The sequence below is a fragment of the Phaenicophaeus curvirostris genome, chromosome Z (assembly GCF_032191515.1).
Source record: "Phaenicophaeus curvirostris isolate KB17595 chromosome Z, BPBGC_Pcur_1.0, whole genome shotgun sequence".
NCBI lineage: Eukaryota > Metazoa > Chordata > Aves > Cuculiformes > Cuculidae > Phaenicophaeus > Phaenicophaeus curvirostris.
The window spans coordinates 51,718,425-51,735,179 of record NC_091431.1 but is presented as its reverse complement, the minus strand read 5'-3'; the positions used below and the strand labels follow the sequence as shown (position 1 = coordinate 51,735,179).

At 37.2% G+C, this 16,755-nt stretch overlaps 1 protein-coding gene across 1 annotated transcript in view; it reads left to right on the top strand.

Moving 5' to 3' along the window:
• ARSB (arylsulfatase B) overlaps positions 1-16,755 on the top strand; it is a 64,373-nt gene that overhangs the window by 14,915 nt on the left and 32,703 nt on the right. The window contains exon 5 of the mRNA XM_069880731.1: positions 15,091-15,334. Coding sequence (XP_069736832.1) covers positions 15,091-15,334 — 244 coding nt within the window. The remainder of the gene's footprint in view (positions 1-15,090; positions 15,335-16,755) is intronic.

Sequence of the window (16,755 nt, the reverse complement as noted above, 5' to 3'; positions counted from 1 at the left end):
ACTGGAACAGGCTGCCCAGGGAGGTGGTTGATTCACCTTCCCTGGAGGTGTTTAAGGCACGGGTGGATGAGGTGCTAAGGGACGTGGTTTAGTGTTTGATAGGAATGGTTGGACTCGATGATCCGGTGGGTCTCTTCCAACCTGGTTATTCTGAGATTCTATGAGATACCATCTTAGTTCTGCTATCTTATTATTCTTTGCATCTCTTGCCAAGTTCAGCTCCAGCTATGCCTTGGTTTTCCTGACCCCATTCCTACACAACATGGCAGTGTCCCTGTACTCTTCCCAGGATACCTGTTGCTACTTCCATTGCCTGTGCATTTCCTTCTTGCCCTTTAGTTTGACAAGCATGTCACTTATCCATGCCAGACTCTTGCCATACTTTCCTAGTAGCTTGCACCTAGACATCGGGGGGTTTCATGCTCTATGAAAAGATCCTTAAAGGTCCACCAGCACTTTTCTGCTCCCTTGCCCCGAGGGCAGTTTCCCTGAAGCCCTACTAACTCTTGAACAGCTGGAAGTCTGCTTTCTTAAAATTCAGGGTCCTGACTTTATTCTTCACCTATCGCCTATCCCTCAGAACTGCACGCTCCATCACTACATTGAATTATAGAAAATCATACAAAAGCTCTGGTGGAAATACTTAGCTTTTTATAATTTCGTATTTCAATATTCCTTTAAGTAGTTGTTTAATAGAACAAAAATGTAAATAAACTGAAGTCTGAAATTTTTTATACATAAATTTTGAGGTTTGCTTTGTAACTGATGTTATTTTGGACAACACAGAACTGCCTCACACAAAGCTTTCATATTTAATTATAAATATTGCTTCTCCAAGAGGCTTGCTTTGTCAGTCATGGACAGCCTTTGCTTCCATGAATTCATGTAGAAACACAGGGAAAATCTACCACTGATTGACTAGGGAATGAAATATGCAGTATTGTCTGGTGTGGGTTAAGAATTTGGAAGAAGCTGCAGGTTCTGTAAGATGGCCTTAGACAAATAAGTAGTATCTGAAAAAGATTACTTGAATCCTACTGAGATGTTCTGGATCTGTTTCCCTTACCTGCTTTCTTTCTTTTTTTATTATTTCCATACCTGTATGCACATATAAATAAAGAATTGGTTAGTACATCTGTTTTTTATATTTATGAATACTCCAAAATTAAAGTATGCTCCAAATAAACACCAGAGTGAAGGCCAAACTCTACAAGAGAAACCAAGAAATTCCAAATAAAAGCTCTGCACAACTGTGCTTCATATTCTTTTCTCTCTCTCACTTTTCATTATCCCATGTTATTCTTACGCACAGAATAAAATAGATCTACATTTGTGGATGATTTCACTGTAGCATGTGTTAAAGGAGTAAGATTTTTCCCTCTGCCTTAATTCATGGGAGACTGAAAACAGCAGAATTTACTTATAGTGTCAGAGTTATAGATGTGCTGAACGCCAAGAAACCAAGCATCTTACAGATTGAGTTTAAAAAACTCCAAATAAATACTAAAATCTGCAAATGCATGTTAATTATTCCAAATTACAATTAATGTATGTTAGGATGTATCAGTTAAAAGTTGTTTGACTTCAAATTTGGAAGGAAAGGGGTTTGTCACAATTCTGTGCCCTTGTGTGTGGATTTTCCTGATCATGTGCTTCTCTAAGATTTAGAAGGAATGTAAGCTTCGGTGGGTCTAGTGTTGCCCAGCTCCTGTGCATGCAGAAAAGAAGGATATTTTTTTAACGTAATAGGGTTGGGAACTATAATGGAAGGTTTTAATATTGGATAAAAATATGTTAAATAGCTAAGGATAGAAGAAGGAAAGTGTCCATCTTCAGAGCTACTGAAGCTGAGTAGAGTGAGTTTGAAAGTAGTTATGTTAGCAGTAGATATTAAGATTTGGCTGTGGGTGAGTGTAACAGATTGTTTAAATGTCTGATGTAAAACTGTCTTGTAGAGCTCTTACTGCAGTGTCCATTGCAGGCTTTCTGGCTCTTTGTACCAGCTCTGGAACTAATAGGCAAGTTTCGCTTCCTTTTGTAAGGATCCTTGTTTGTGTTTTTTAGTTCCCTACAGCTCAGTCTTAATCTTCCCTCTACTTTCTTTATGAGTTCCTAATAATTGTCTTTATGCCCTTTGTTGATCTCTTGTGTCTCTGGATACATTCATATGCTCCCTCTGACTGGAATATCTGTCTTTTATTATACGGCATCTATCTTTAAAGTTCTTAAGCAGGAAGAACCCACACACACACTTTTTAACTGAACTTTGAGCGGTGCTGCTGTGTGGAATGCTGCCTGTGTCTGCTCTTAGGTTTGACCTCTAATTGCGTTTTCTCAAGTTAAAATATAGCGAAAGCTTTCTGTACACTGAAGTGAGCTGATCCTGAATTCTGTATTAAGATTCCAGAGTTACTTGAACTTGGTTGGGAAGAACTAGAAATGTGCAGCAGTAATTTCTCTTATATGTTAGAATAAATGGCTTTAACCAACTATATATAAAAGCAAATAATGCAACAACCATAGGCATGTTTTTCATTATTAACTTCTTGCATTATGTATGATCTAGATGTTTAGGCTGTGCAGGAGATTGTTAGTGATCACTGCAGAGAGCTGCATGTATTGGACCACTGAACTGCTTTTGATACCTTGCAAGAAGAAATGAATGATGAAATAGAATATGTTGATGTCTGATAAGCAAAATTTAATGACAGTTTTAATAGTTCAATCTCAAGTTTGCTTTTTGTTTGCACTGCAACGTTGTAACACATTTTGCAATCATGTAAGTATTTGTAACAAGTGGACTTTAACAATAACATCCTATGCGTACTTTTCTGCAAAGTCCAAATTTTTTCAATAGTATTCTTCCACTATTGTTCTCATGGGGGTAAAAAAAAGTCTCTTTCATTACTTTTCTCATGAAAGTTGGACACAGTTGCAGTTGTATATACAAATTATATGGATTCATATCTGTCTGCTTGAATATATCACACCTTATGCTGCCATCAATCTGTATTCCAGAGATTTCAATGGATTGAAAATCAAAAGTGTTAGCTTAAAGCAGTTTAATAATTACATTTTATGGACCACAAATGGTTTACTTTGAATAGGAGATATAGACTGCTGCTGGCCAACAGTTACAGTTCATTAGAAAGTCAAAGGTAGCGGAAAAAATGCAAATGCAAAAAGAAAAATTAAAAGAAAAAATGCATGCCTCAGGAGGAAGAATGGCTGTGTAGACAGTGATGGTGATGAGTGGGACTAAGGTTAGGGGCTTTTTCTGCCCACAGGTGCCTCCTTTCACAGGCCATTGCCTCTGAGGTGTCTCAGCTGCATTCAGGGAGTGCATGTGGCTTCCTGTGATTCCTTCCAAGTGACCTTGGGTAGCTTGAACATTTTTAATAGTTACAGTGGTTTCAGTTTATTAATCCAAATAATTTTGACAGAAATATATCAAGAGTAAGTACTAATGCAATTATACAAGCCTTTTTAAGGAACTGTTGACCTCTTGTGTGATCTGAGAGCCTCTAATTAGTGTAACTCTTAAAGTCAGTTTAGTCAGAGCCAAAAGAGCAAATCTTGCTGCAGCCTAAGGCAAGTGAGGAGAGAGGGTTTGGAAAAACATGGACCTGGAGACACTGACTAATTTAACGGGTCACTTATTCTGTAGTCCCCAGAGAGACTTGAAGTTGGATTTTTGAAGAATTAATAGCTCCTTTTCGAAAGTGGGAGCAGGGAGAAGATGGAACTTCTGGAGTCACACGTATAAGTCAGGTAGTTGTTACTCAGAAGAGCAGAAGTTCTTCTGAGCAAGACAGAACTGCAACTGTAATTGTGGAGACTAGGGGAGCCCACCACTTCTCTTTTCTTGCCCTTGTTTACAGTCACCCTGCCCATTTGACTGAAACAGCAGATCTTTACCAATGCAAGTTTGGACTGAGCAGGCTAAGTAGTTTGGTCAATAATATGAAAGAGATGATAAATTCTGACTGTTGGTGGCATCGGGGATGATGGGCAATAGCTGGTGGGCTTCTCTTACAAACACAGATTAAATCATAAAGTGTATATGCTTTATGGCTTTAAATCACTACACTAGATAAGGAGTTTGCAGAGGAAAGAAGGCAAGATGTCTTCTGAAAATGAAGAGACTGTATTTTTTCTGAAGTATGAATATACTGGGGAACACTTGACCCTCCCAGTCTAAAGGTCTGTTTATAATGAAATATTGCCTTTGAGCAGATGAATCTGCTGGTGCATTATGGCTTTTTCTGCTTCTTACGCAGTATCGGGAATGGAACAGGAATCCAGTTAAACTGTAAAGGATACTGCTTCCAGAATAAACATTCTAAGAGATGATCATTAGGCACAAAAACATTAAAACAAAAATGCCCACCAAAAGCAAAATAAGCGTTTTGACTCTTCCTTTGATGTTTACAGCTGTTTCCATTGTGCATATGAACGGTTCCCCTTTGAAACTGCTGAGAGTTATGTGTGTTTATTTGAGGACTGAATGTGGTCTATAAAGTAGATAGTTGCCAAGATGAGAGGTTTCACAACTTCAGGATTCAGGAAATATGATCAAAAGTGGCAGAAAGTTCAAGGATTATGATGTTGGAGAGAGGTTGGATCTTGCCAAGAGGAAATTGCTGGTGACCTTACTGAACTACCATAGTGTCTTACAGGCACATTGCAGAGATTCAAACATGGGAGCAATTAGAAGTGGGCATGTTTTGGCAGGTAGGTAGGAAAAAAAATAGTCACAAAGTTGTAATAAAATAATTTTTATTAAATTAATAATTTTGAACGTAAATGCTCCTTCTTGTCACTTGCTTGAATGTAGCATTGATGTTACACAAATAAGAAGGAGGAGTATATTAGACAGACTGTAAACACTAGATTTTTTTCTGATTATTTGGAGAATATAGATTCTGTTTTATCCAGTGTAACATCCCTTTTATTTCAGATTCAGCAGTGTATTATTCAACTGTTATTACCTGTCACCCAGAAAATATGTTAAAGAAATTAATAACAAGCAAAACTTACTCTGAAATGCTCATTCAGCAAGTATGTTCTTTGCCATCTCCCCACCTGGAAAACATAATACGTTGCTGAAAAACAGGTTTATGAATACTGGTTAAAAATGCTGCTTAGATCACTAAAGAGGAAGAAAATTATTTATGTGGACTTCATTTTTATGTCTTTATGCCATTAGATGTTTATTTCTTCCTTCTAGTGGATTGAGCCAATATATTCTGGGTATAGCTAGGGCCCTAAATAATTAACAGCTTGAGTCACTCCACTCAAACAAAAGTGATGTGAAAAACAGATGTAAATCTGTCCAATTGCCGGAATCAAGTCATAGTTTACACTGTGTAAGGCCAATGGTTGTGCCTGCAGTTAATATCAAGAAGAAGAAAAAAACCACGACATCTGGCTTAGAGCATATGAAATCGAAAAGTAGTAGATGCACAGGAGGAGCTCAGCTACTGCTGAATGAGCTATGAATCGCTGAAATATTTCTGACAGTGGTGGCCCTTCCTCTCCTGCTGTTAGGAGCAGACTTCTAAATTCCCTGGGTTGAGATTTCTGCTGTCCCTGGGCTATCTTGAGAATTTTGACACGGAGCAGTTTTCCCTGGCTGCAGACAGTTTTGTTGGAAGGTGCCCATCTGCACCACCTTCCTGTGTACAGGCTTTTGCTGGACTATGCACAACCCTCTTCTTCCTCCCCAGCCTGTCTCCTGAAACCTTTCCCAGCTGTATCCTGGTGTGCTAAACTGCTTAAATTAGCTCCAGATTGCTCTGTTTATTGTGTGCCATAGAAGTGAAAGAAAGCAATCAGAGCAGCCCCCCTTTAAGTAAACACCAAGGAAGAGGAGATACAGGATATTAGAGGGGAAAATGCAGGTGCTGGGCACAACCCTGAGGCTTTAATGCGTGTATGTTAGATCATTTGTCTCTGCTGTTTGCATGTGGATTTAAGTTTTGGCAGCTTCATATCCCTAGAACTGGCTTTTTTTGTTGTTGTTTTAAAGGAGGAAAGAAGATGTTAGGTCAAAGTAGTAATTTCTGCCCTCACACCCACCCCACCACTCCCCAAGAATGACAAAACTGGAGAAAAGTGAAATAATGAAATCCTAAGGCTGGCAGCCTTCCTGGTAGGCCATGCGCACATTAGTGCTTCTCCTGCATATGAAGTCAGGGACATCTTTTATTGTACACCACTCTGATCAGCAATAGGTGTAAAACTAGTTTTCTGCTGGCTCTTGTCCTCGTGTTGGAAATGGATCCTCTTTTCTTACCTTGCAGCTGCAGCCTAAAGTACAAAACCAGCAGGTCTGAGGTCAGGTATTTTCCATGCATCTGGAAAGATGGATGCATTAGTTCATTAGTTTTGGCTGATTGCTGCTTATAACAAGGTGTCCATAAGCACAGTAACAGTGGCCTGACTTCCTGCGTTTTTTCCTCCAAAAGCTGCTATAAATATGCTTCCTAATTAGATCCATAACATTGTTGGTGTAATAGCGTTATGTTTGTTGTAAGAGAGTCATGCTGCTTTCAGAAGCAGAGGAAGAGACCCACATGTATTCAAAATAAACTTCCGAATGCTTTTACTGAATAAAAACATCTAGGTGTTGCCAGCTATTAGACAGTCTCTGCACTTAGACAATTTAATGTTGATATTCAGTGCTTCCCAGCATACTTGCAGTCATTTTTCAGTCCTATCCAGTCCTCCTTTTATTGAGCGTCTGTCTGCCATATGGACATACCTCTTCCGTCTGGTAGGAAGAGGGAGGGGATGTACTTGGGAACTAAACATTCTTCTGAGCTACAGCACGTATTTATTTTAAATGGAAAGGGGGAGCATATGGGACAGACTCCGTTGTTCCTTTTAGCAAGGAGAAACCCCCTTACTTCCACTCTCATCTTCAGAAAGAAATTAATCTATTAATCAGAAGCAAGAAACTCTGACAAGTACTGAGAATTACTATTGACTGTATTTCCCCTTCAAACATTTTGTACACATATGTCATGTTAGATTATCTACAGCTGATGGCCTTAGTATGTTGGCAGGCTTTAATTTCAGGAGTAGCAGGAGGTAAAAATGTTCCTCTTTCTCATTATTTTGAAGATGCTTTAATTTGACAATGTATTGAAATGCCCATATCTGCATTAGAAAATAAACCAGATCTGGTTTGGTTTTTTTTCTGGTCTGTATTGACTTTTAAGATACTGTGTGGCTTTAGACAAGCCTTTCGAACAGAGCTTGGCATGGTTCACGTATCAGGCAGATGTGTGCTGGATCAGCTTACTGCAGGGGCCCATGATGTGAAATTACAGGGTATAGGAGTTTTCTCTGGCAGATTCAGAAAAATTAATCCATTAAAAAAGGTAAGAGCTTGAGCTCAAGTGGAAAACAGAAACAAAGAATTGGGGCATGCAATGTTGGGTTTGAAAAGTACTATAGGTACAGCAAGAGCATTTGTAGCTCTTTTCAGCAAAAAAGGAGACCTAGGTGTTTGTAGCCAGGAGCTAGAAATGTTAGGCTAGATCTTTACAGATTTTAGTGATTGGTTAAAGTTATTAAGCACCAGTACCTGATAAACGATTAGTGAATTGAGTTGTGATATCTAATTTTTTTTTTTCTATTTTGAGTGATTCCTAATTGAATACTTCCTTTAAATGTTGGTTGGTTATTTCTTATTCTGTGGATATATTAGTTATACACACACTGATTCATTGAACGTTTGGAAGGGTATTTCTTAATATGAACTTAGGTATGCAAGGGTGGTTATGTATTTAGATTTATTAACCTCATTTCATAACGTTTTTAGCATTTTGATTTTTCTGTGTGATTTCAAGCAGTTTTGGTCTTTTGTTACTTATTACTAAAAATTCATTTATGCAGGATTTGTTGTATTTTACCAAAATACTTACCCTATTGAATTGTGCTGAAAGAACTCTTTCTAGTTGTTGTAATATTATTTTTTTTCTTATAGGAAATAATTGTTTTCTGGGGTTATTCTAATAAACATTTTCCATATTCTTGCATCACTCTTTGTTCTTGAAAATGCCAAAACCAATTGTTAAACTCGCTGTGATAATTAGAATTAGTAGGACACATACTTAGGATTAAAGCTCTGCCATTGTAATTGAGATTGTATGATACATATGACAGACTTTAAACTCTCTGAAGAATGAGAATGGAAGGTTTAGAATAAAGAGAAGTTAAGGGCAGTTTATGTAAACTCAGGACATTTTTACGAGGTATTCTCACTATCTAAAATGATTTGCACACTAAATGTATTCGGCAAGGGTGATTTTTTTTTTCCCTTTTGTAAATAAACTTGTGAGTAGCTCCTTATTTGGACTAAGAAAATACAAAAACTGAAAAGAAATACTGGAGATAAAACTGCTTAATAACAGCACTAAATACAATCCTGGATGAATCTATGGAAAAATTCCAGGAAGCCCTCTCCAAGGAGCTAGTCTAGAACAGTTTGCCAGGCACGTCAGCAGGACTGCAAGGTATAGCAAAATTGTGGTTGTAAGAAGAATGCAGCAACCTGAATGGTCACAAGGGAGAAAAAAAAGATGCTTTTTTTTTCCCCATATATTTTAAATAAAGATACTTTGCTTCTGTGTAATTGAAACAAGATTTAGTCAGTTAGAAGAAAACATGTAGCTATGCAACAATGCACACTATTGCTTTGGAATAGTATTAAAAAAAAAGTGCATTATTGTATTATTTACAATTAATTATTAATGTATAAATTAATTATTATTAATAATAATTATTAATGTATTATTTACTATTTTTAATTTACCCACTTAAGTCCTACATAAGAGCTGGCAAAAAAAGCATTGATGGAAAGTCTTTAAAGTGAAGTCCAGTTTTTGGCCGATTTGCATATAAAATAGTGCCTCTGTTCTAGAGCATTAGTGTGAGGCGACTTTATGAGCAGGAGCTGCCAAGGCAGTGTGTGCAGGCAGTAGAAGCTGCAGAAAGAAAGTCACTTGGGTCACTTGTCCACGTGGTGAAGAAAGCATGTTGGTCACACTGTGCTTAAGTGTTCTTTGGAAACTCTTCTTACAGCATTTTTCCCACCATCCAAAAAATAAATCACAAAGGTCTCTATAGCTTTTTAAATAATTTTTCATTCCACTACATAGGCAGTAAAAATTTGTGTGCACGCAACTGAGGGATATTAAGGTTATTTTCTTAGAACATTGACCTTGTAATATATTACAGGACTTGTTTCCAATTAATTTCTTCTCCCAACATTAACTTTTGAGCCCGTTGATCAATTTAAACTGAATTAATCAGGGGAGTGATTTCTGATATGAAGTTCTGACAAATCTATTAGTGCTAGTGACACTGCTCTTGAGTTCAGTAACCACTGTGGACTTGTCTTAGCAATAAATGCACTCCAGTAAAAGATATTTATGAATCTGGGAAGTCCATTTGTCAGGGTTAATTCTTGAGTTAAAACTTTTGCCTTTTTCAGTTTTCCATTGTCTAATGTAAATCCCAAATGAAGCTTTTCCCACAGTTTTATCTATTGCTGATTTGGGTTATCTTCAGAGGGTGAAGCAGACTGTTGCTTCAGTTCCAGGGTAATTGAAAAACAAAGTGAGTCCATCTGAAGACTTGATTTCATACATGCTTCATCAGTTATTGCTCTCAGAATTCTTTTATTGCTGTATTTTTGTTGTCCAGCGGCTCTTCAAAGAGGTTTTAGTCATTAAACTCTCTTAGTTACATACATCCCATGTCACTGCATGTATATACTGCCCTAGTCAAACTATTTGGCAGCTGGCAATTCTTCAGATAATTGTCTGGGAGAAACAGAGGGACTCTCTTATTTAGTTTTGTTTATTGATGCCATTAAGAACTTCTGCACAACATCTTTGACAGTTTACAAATTACAGATTTTACAAATTAACCTCATTCTCATCTATATGATAATGAATATTAATAACAAAGGCAGATGTTTGTGAGAAAAAAACATTGGCCTTCATTTTTAAAGACATATTCAAGATGCACAAGCTTTACTTTGCTCTTACTTTGTGGTGGAAGGTTTTTATTAAGTTGAAAAAAAAAATTAACAGTGCCCTTCATTACCTTTAACAAAACCCCCACAGTTGTTTGAAAAATACTCACCCTCTGTTGTACAAAGTTTTTTTTGAAAATAGATTATATTATCTGGTTTTCTGTGTGGGAAATGTATCTTATTTTCATCCAAAATCTTTTGAGAGTGAGTACGGATTTTTTTGTTGTTTCAACTCGCTCTATAAAGTATTTTAATGTGGCCAACATTGTATGGATATTAAGATGGGTGAGAAAGGGGTTAGATGTAAATAGAAGTATGAGGGGGAAATAACATAGAAATAGTCCTATAAGAAATTATTTTTTCTTGAACACATATTTGAGTAGTTGTTAGAGTTAGCAGATATTTTAATCAAAACAGAAGAGAGAAGATCTCACTAAAAAAATCTTATTTTTCCTATAGCAATTTCTATTGTATGTATTTATTGAGGATCAACTTTGCCAGTACTTTGAAAAGTTTGAGTTTGTGTACTGTGCTTGACTATTTAGAAGACAAAAATTATTTCATCTGGAGAGCTTTATATCAATCTGTTTTATCAGGATGTATGTCCCACAGGTACATTCATATACAGAAACCCACATAAAATGTAGCAATGTTTTGGGTTTGGAAGCATTGCATTGATTTTGAAGGCAGGGGGGTTAGACCTACTAATTTTGTTAGTATCAGTTCCAATGAACTTATGAGCCTGTTCAGTGTGACAGGTTTGTTGTTTGGGTTTTTTTTAAGATGCATTTAGATCCTATCAGATTCTTGCTCCTTGGATGCTGAAGGACAACACAAAATTAAAAGAGAATTATGCTACACATAAGTAATGCAAGCTGCCAGAAAATGATAATAACCTGTCTTTTTTACCTAGGGATTCTTCTGACCAATTTCTGACCTTCACAAATATTTATTTCTCTTAGGAAACTGTTCTGTCTGTGACTGTGGTTCCCTCAGATCTAACTGTTGCATGCTTCCTCCCTAATGCATACACCTTTCTCTCTAGGATTTTTGCTTTCACTTCCACAGCAAGAATGACACCTCTTCCCAAACCAGAGCAGCATTGATGTTTATGTTACAATTACTGCATTACACAGATTTCTCCTCAGTCAGTGGGACTGATGTTATTTCAAATGTGCACAACTTGGATTGAAACTAGCTTTTAAACTAGCCAAGGTGCTTCTGTTTCTCTCCTTTATTCTCTTGTTTTGCCATATATCTTGCATGTCTTCTATGCCTTTTTTTTGTTGTTGTTGTTGCTAATGATAACGCCTACTATGAACTCTATTTTAGCTCATAGTTGTATCAGCAAGAATGGCTCTACCCACTGTTCTTTTTTATTGTTGCAAATTTCAGCTTGTAGAAGAAAATTCTCTCAGAATGGGATAAAAATCATCTTGATAATCTGCTCCTTAAAATAACAGTGATGTGAATGATAAAAATACTGTGAGAAAATAAAGGTAGCTAAACACGTATCAAAGCAAGCCAAACCAAGCAAAAAAACAAAGCTCTTTAAAAACGTATGATACTTCCATTTATGAGAAGAAACAAAACTGTATAAATAGCCAGGTAATGCTAATGCCAAGTACCATAACTTCTAACTATAGCCTTATTATCTTCCCTTTCATCCTTTCTTTAGGGGCAAGAGCTGGTTTGTTTTATGATTTTTCTAATGCACATAATATGTTGTGGGTAGTAGTGAAGTCTAAATTATATAGATGTAATTGCAAAAATTATCCTTACAGATAGGAAAAATATGCTCACTGGATTTTCCAGACTATTTCACTATTATTTTTAATGAAAATCATATTTGATGTTTGTCTTCAGGAAAGAGGTAATCAAATCTCATGCTTGGTGGAGGTTTGTGTTTTCATCTGAAGTAACATGGCTTAAGATTTAATTATAAGAAATGTTCTAAATCAGGGCCTCTAGCTGTAGGTACCTTGATTCTAAAAACTTTGCTCTGGAGACTGTCTGCTGAGATTAGATATTAGGATGAGTAATGGAGAGAAACAGTTGTAAAAATGGATGATAAATCATTCAGGAAATATTGTTTTGAAATAGATTTAGGATTGGATATGAAATCAGTGGAGTACGTGAAGCAACAGTGATCTGATTTGTCTCTTACCTGAATGGATATTAAGTGTGTGTTTAAAACTGCTAAGAGTATACATATGGACTTTGGATCTTCTTTGGTATTCAAGATACTTTGCTAAAATAACATGAAGTGTTTGTAAGGATTAGCTTGTTTGAGAGAACACGAGAATGGCCATACTTTCACAGACAAGTGATCCATGTAGCTAAGCATCCCCTCACTACAACAATGCCTGGTGGCACATGTCTAAGGAAGAGTTTTGTGAAAATTTTCAAATCTTCAGCAGTTTGTGGCTGAAGAAATTTCTGAAACGGAGGTGATGTCTTTTCAAGTAAGAACTATCAATTATTTTTTAATCTTCTCCAGTGCCTTTCTGAACCCATGCAAGCTTTTAGTATCAATTATATAATCCACAGCAGTATCTTAGGGGAAAGGTATCTGAACATACGCACTCACAGAAAGCATTTTGTCTCTTGCTGTATAGACGTCCCCTCTAGGTAAGATGGATAGGACTCTAGTTACAGTCCTGTGGTGGTTGTTCTTGCTTTTTGTTTGTGCCATGCCTATACCTCATGCAATCAGTGGCTTCTTGTTTATTCCCTCCACACAACAGTGTTGCTTAGTGGTAAACTTAATAGTTCACCAACACAGACTCAATTATGATCTTTCATTATTACATAACTTGCTCCAGTTATTTATAATTGCTGTCACTTACATATAAACTGCCAGTGACACATCAGCTCCATTCTGCTTACCTAGGAAGGAAATAAACTTCAACAATCAAAACAGAAACCATCGTTTCTCCTACTTCAACGCTTTCTTGATAACTCAGTCAAGAAAATAAGCAGAAAGGCTCTCTTAACCATGAAGAACTGTGGGAGAATGAGTAGTAATGTTCTAGCAATGTGAGAATGAGAAGTCAAAATGACTGGGATGAACCTTATTTCCTATATCAGGTTTTCTCATTTACATATAAGGTGAACTATCAAAACAATTGCCCCTCCCCTTTTTAATCTTAGTGTACCATGTCTGAATGCTGATGCCACATATAAGCTTTTGGAGGTTATGTAGTAGATAAACTCCTCGTCTCAGGGAATTTATTGTATAATGAGACTGGCACAATGTGAATGTCTTCAACTCAACTACAGAAAGTAAACTAAGTATAATCAAGATTTGACTGTAGGCCAGGAATTTCACCCCTTTCTCTCTATATTCTTCAAAAATACCGTCTACTTCTATAATTTCCTTGCTGCTTTGTTGCTGATATTCAGGACTAAAAAAAAATCTCATGCACTAGTATGAAACTGATACATGGTACAATGATGATATTTAATATACTTAATTTTTGATCCCACTGGATGGCCAGACTGCTTTAATAAAGTGTAGATAAGGTACCTTTTATTCTGAGGACACCAAAGGTTAAAAGCTACTGAAAGCTCTGTCCCTTAAGTACCCCGACAGGAATTCCTGTTTATACTACAAGTAGAAGGAATTCTTGAAACTGACTTTTTTTTTTTTTTCCTTGTTTAACTGGCAACTGCTTAAATTCCCAGATCTCAATGCTCAACATTGATTTGTGGGAAATAGCTCTTAATTTATTTATTTTTTACCCAAGAGTGCTGGACATGCAAGCCCTACCGGAAGCCAGTTGGACCACAGAACACTTGACGCACTTCAGATCATGTTGTTTTTTCCTAGTGCTTCATCTGGCTTAGGCTTCCAACTTTTAAAGTTGTTACAGAGACATTCTGTGTCAGTAGAAAGATTTTCACAGTGGGGTTATGTGTTGATTCCTGATAAATAAAAGAGGAGAGAGACAATTTTGTTGTGGTTACGGTAGAGTTCTGTAAGGTGTTGGACGTGTGCTACTTTTTTCTTCCCTCAAATTCCTGATCTTTTATCAGAAGATACAATATAAGCACCTCAAATTACAGTATGTGTCACTTCAACAGCTGTTACTTGATATAATTTTAAACTAATTAAAATACAGAAAAATTATTAAAAGAATTGCCATCAATGTCTCTTCTGAGATCATTACAAAAGGTTTGAACAAGAAAAGTTGCACAGCAGTACGAAAAAAGACTTCAAAGAATCATTAATACTGTTAACTTCAGGAATCTGGGTTTTATAAGTGTGGAAGCTTGGTCAGAGATAGTTACATGTAACTATCTTAGATTCATGTAGGTATTTCTGAGTTACTGTAGTCATGGTTCAATTTTTTCTGTAACCATCTTATATGTTGTTCTCACCAAACACACTAAATTCAGTATATTCCTGAATTGCTTCAGCTATTTTGACTAGTTTCAACTCATTTTGTTAGGACTTTCTTCTTCTGCCTGAACAACTATCTGTTTTGTGTGATGTTACAAATAAATGTGACTGCCTAAAAATCTAGGAAAAAAATGATTCTGAACTGGGAGTATGGGTATTGTCCTGACACTGGAATAACTGTATTCTGTTTTACATAATGCTTTGGAAAACAATGTATTCTGAGTACTAATGATGGCATTGACAGCAGCTCTTCTGGTGGTCTGTGAAATAGTTGGAACTAAATTCTTAAAGTGTTTGATTCTGGAAGCTTTGGATGTCTAATGATATTTAGAATTAACATCAAAGTTTGCTCTTAACATCTTGAAATCATTGACTTGTAGTACGATATAATTTCTGCTTAGCAATAACTTTTTGTTGTGGTAATTTGTAAAACACTGGTAAGAATTAATGTCTGCTTGTTACATACTCTGGACATGGCAACATGTTGTATGAACCACTTAAAAGCACCAGGCAAGTACTTGCATGATGCATCTATACTGTGAAAGTACTCTTTCAAATGGATGAATAAATATTGTAGGGAGGATTGTTCTGTTTCTTTCTTCCTAATAATTCCTTCTAATTACTTGCTTTCCAGATAATGGAGGGCAGACCATGGCAGGTGGGAATAACTGGCCGCTGAGAGGAAGAAAATGGACCCTCTGGGAAGGAGGAGTAAGAGGAGTAGGCTTTGTTGCAAGTCCGTTACTGAAACAAAAAGGTGTAGAAAGTCATGAACTCATCCATATCTCTGACTGGCTGCCGACACTGGTGCATCTTGCTGGAGGACATACCAATGGCACTAAGCCCTTGGATGGCTTTGATGTTTGGAAAACTATCAGGTAACTTGCATGTCAAATCACTGAGTCAGCTTTCAGATATGGGAAGAATTTAATCAGCCCAGAGAACAGAGCTGGAACTCGATGTGGGGGGAAGAGGGAATATATCCTCAAATAAAAGGAATGTGAAAGTGCAGTTAACTTTGCCATCCATGAGAGAATTATACAGACTGCAAATTAATCGTGGTCACAGGTGCAAAATGGACATGCAGGTTTAAGTTGGTATGCTGAATTTATCAGTATGGACACAAGAATGCACAGACGTGGTATACTTCTTAAGAGCACTCTGTGATCCAGCAGTAAGGTAACTAATTTTGCACAATAGGGACCCCGCCCTTCACTCTGGTATGTGTCTGGAATTGGGCATGTGGGAAATCCATGCAGACACTAAACACACAGAGCATGGATTCCACTTTGATGGTTTGTTAGCACAGGACCTGTCAGGCTGGCTCAGAGTTTGAATAGGTCTGTATCATGCTGTCCCATGGCTCAAAATGCCTGTGAGACTGAGTGCAAGAGGAGAAATTTTGCACCGTTCCTCACAGTGTTCTACTTGAGAAACTTGCTTCCAGTGGCCTGGAAAGGAGCCCTCTGCTTTGCAAAAAAATGGCTGGATGTCTGGGCCCAAAGAGGGTTATTGGGCACTGGAACAGGCTGCTCAAGGAGGGGATTGAGTCACCACCTTGGAGGTATTTAAAAGACAGGTAGGTGAGGTGCTCAGGCATATGATTTAGTAGTTCAGCTGGACTTCGTGATCTCAAAGGTCTTTTCCAATGTAGGGATTCTATGATTCTAAGTAGCTTGATTCCTGAAAGGCCATGATGTTGTGCCTGATTTAAGCAAGCTGGAGCACTCAGGAGCACAGTTCAGACATGCTTGATGGCTGGAGAAAAGAGGCAGCTTAGCTCCAGTTGGGTTGCCATTGATACCAAGCTAATGACTTCTACTGGGCTCCCTTTGACTATGTGCAGCTCTCAACCTGACTGGATTAACTGGGATATCTCAAAGCCCTTTAGTTCAGATAATGGATCCTTCTGTGCTTTAAAAGAAAAATTAATCAAATCCAATACATTTCTCCTCTAGAGTAGAGTAAGAAAAGTGGTATCGCAGATGCTAGATACTGGGGACTCTGGGCACATCTGAATTTTTGCTTATTAATGGTGCATTGGGCTTGGCAGAGTTGGCAGAATAGAATGTGGAAGAAAAAATAAGCATTAACTGATAAAGGTGATCTTTTTACTGGAACAAACTGTCATAAGAAATTGTAGTTGTACTGATATCTTCAACTGAGATTTTTCATAGATGATCTTCAAGATCCCTTCCAACCCACCCCATTCCATTATTCTATGGTATTCAATCAGCCCTTCATCTTCACTCTGATGTTCTTTTGTTCTGCTGTAACCGATTGCAAAGTCCTTTAAACC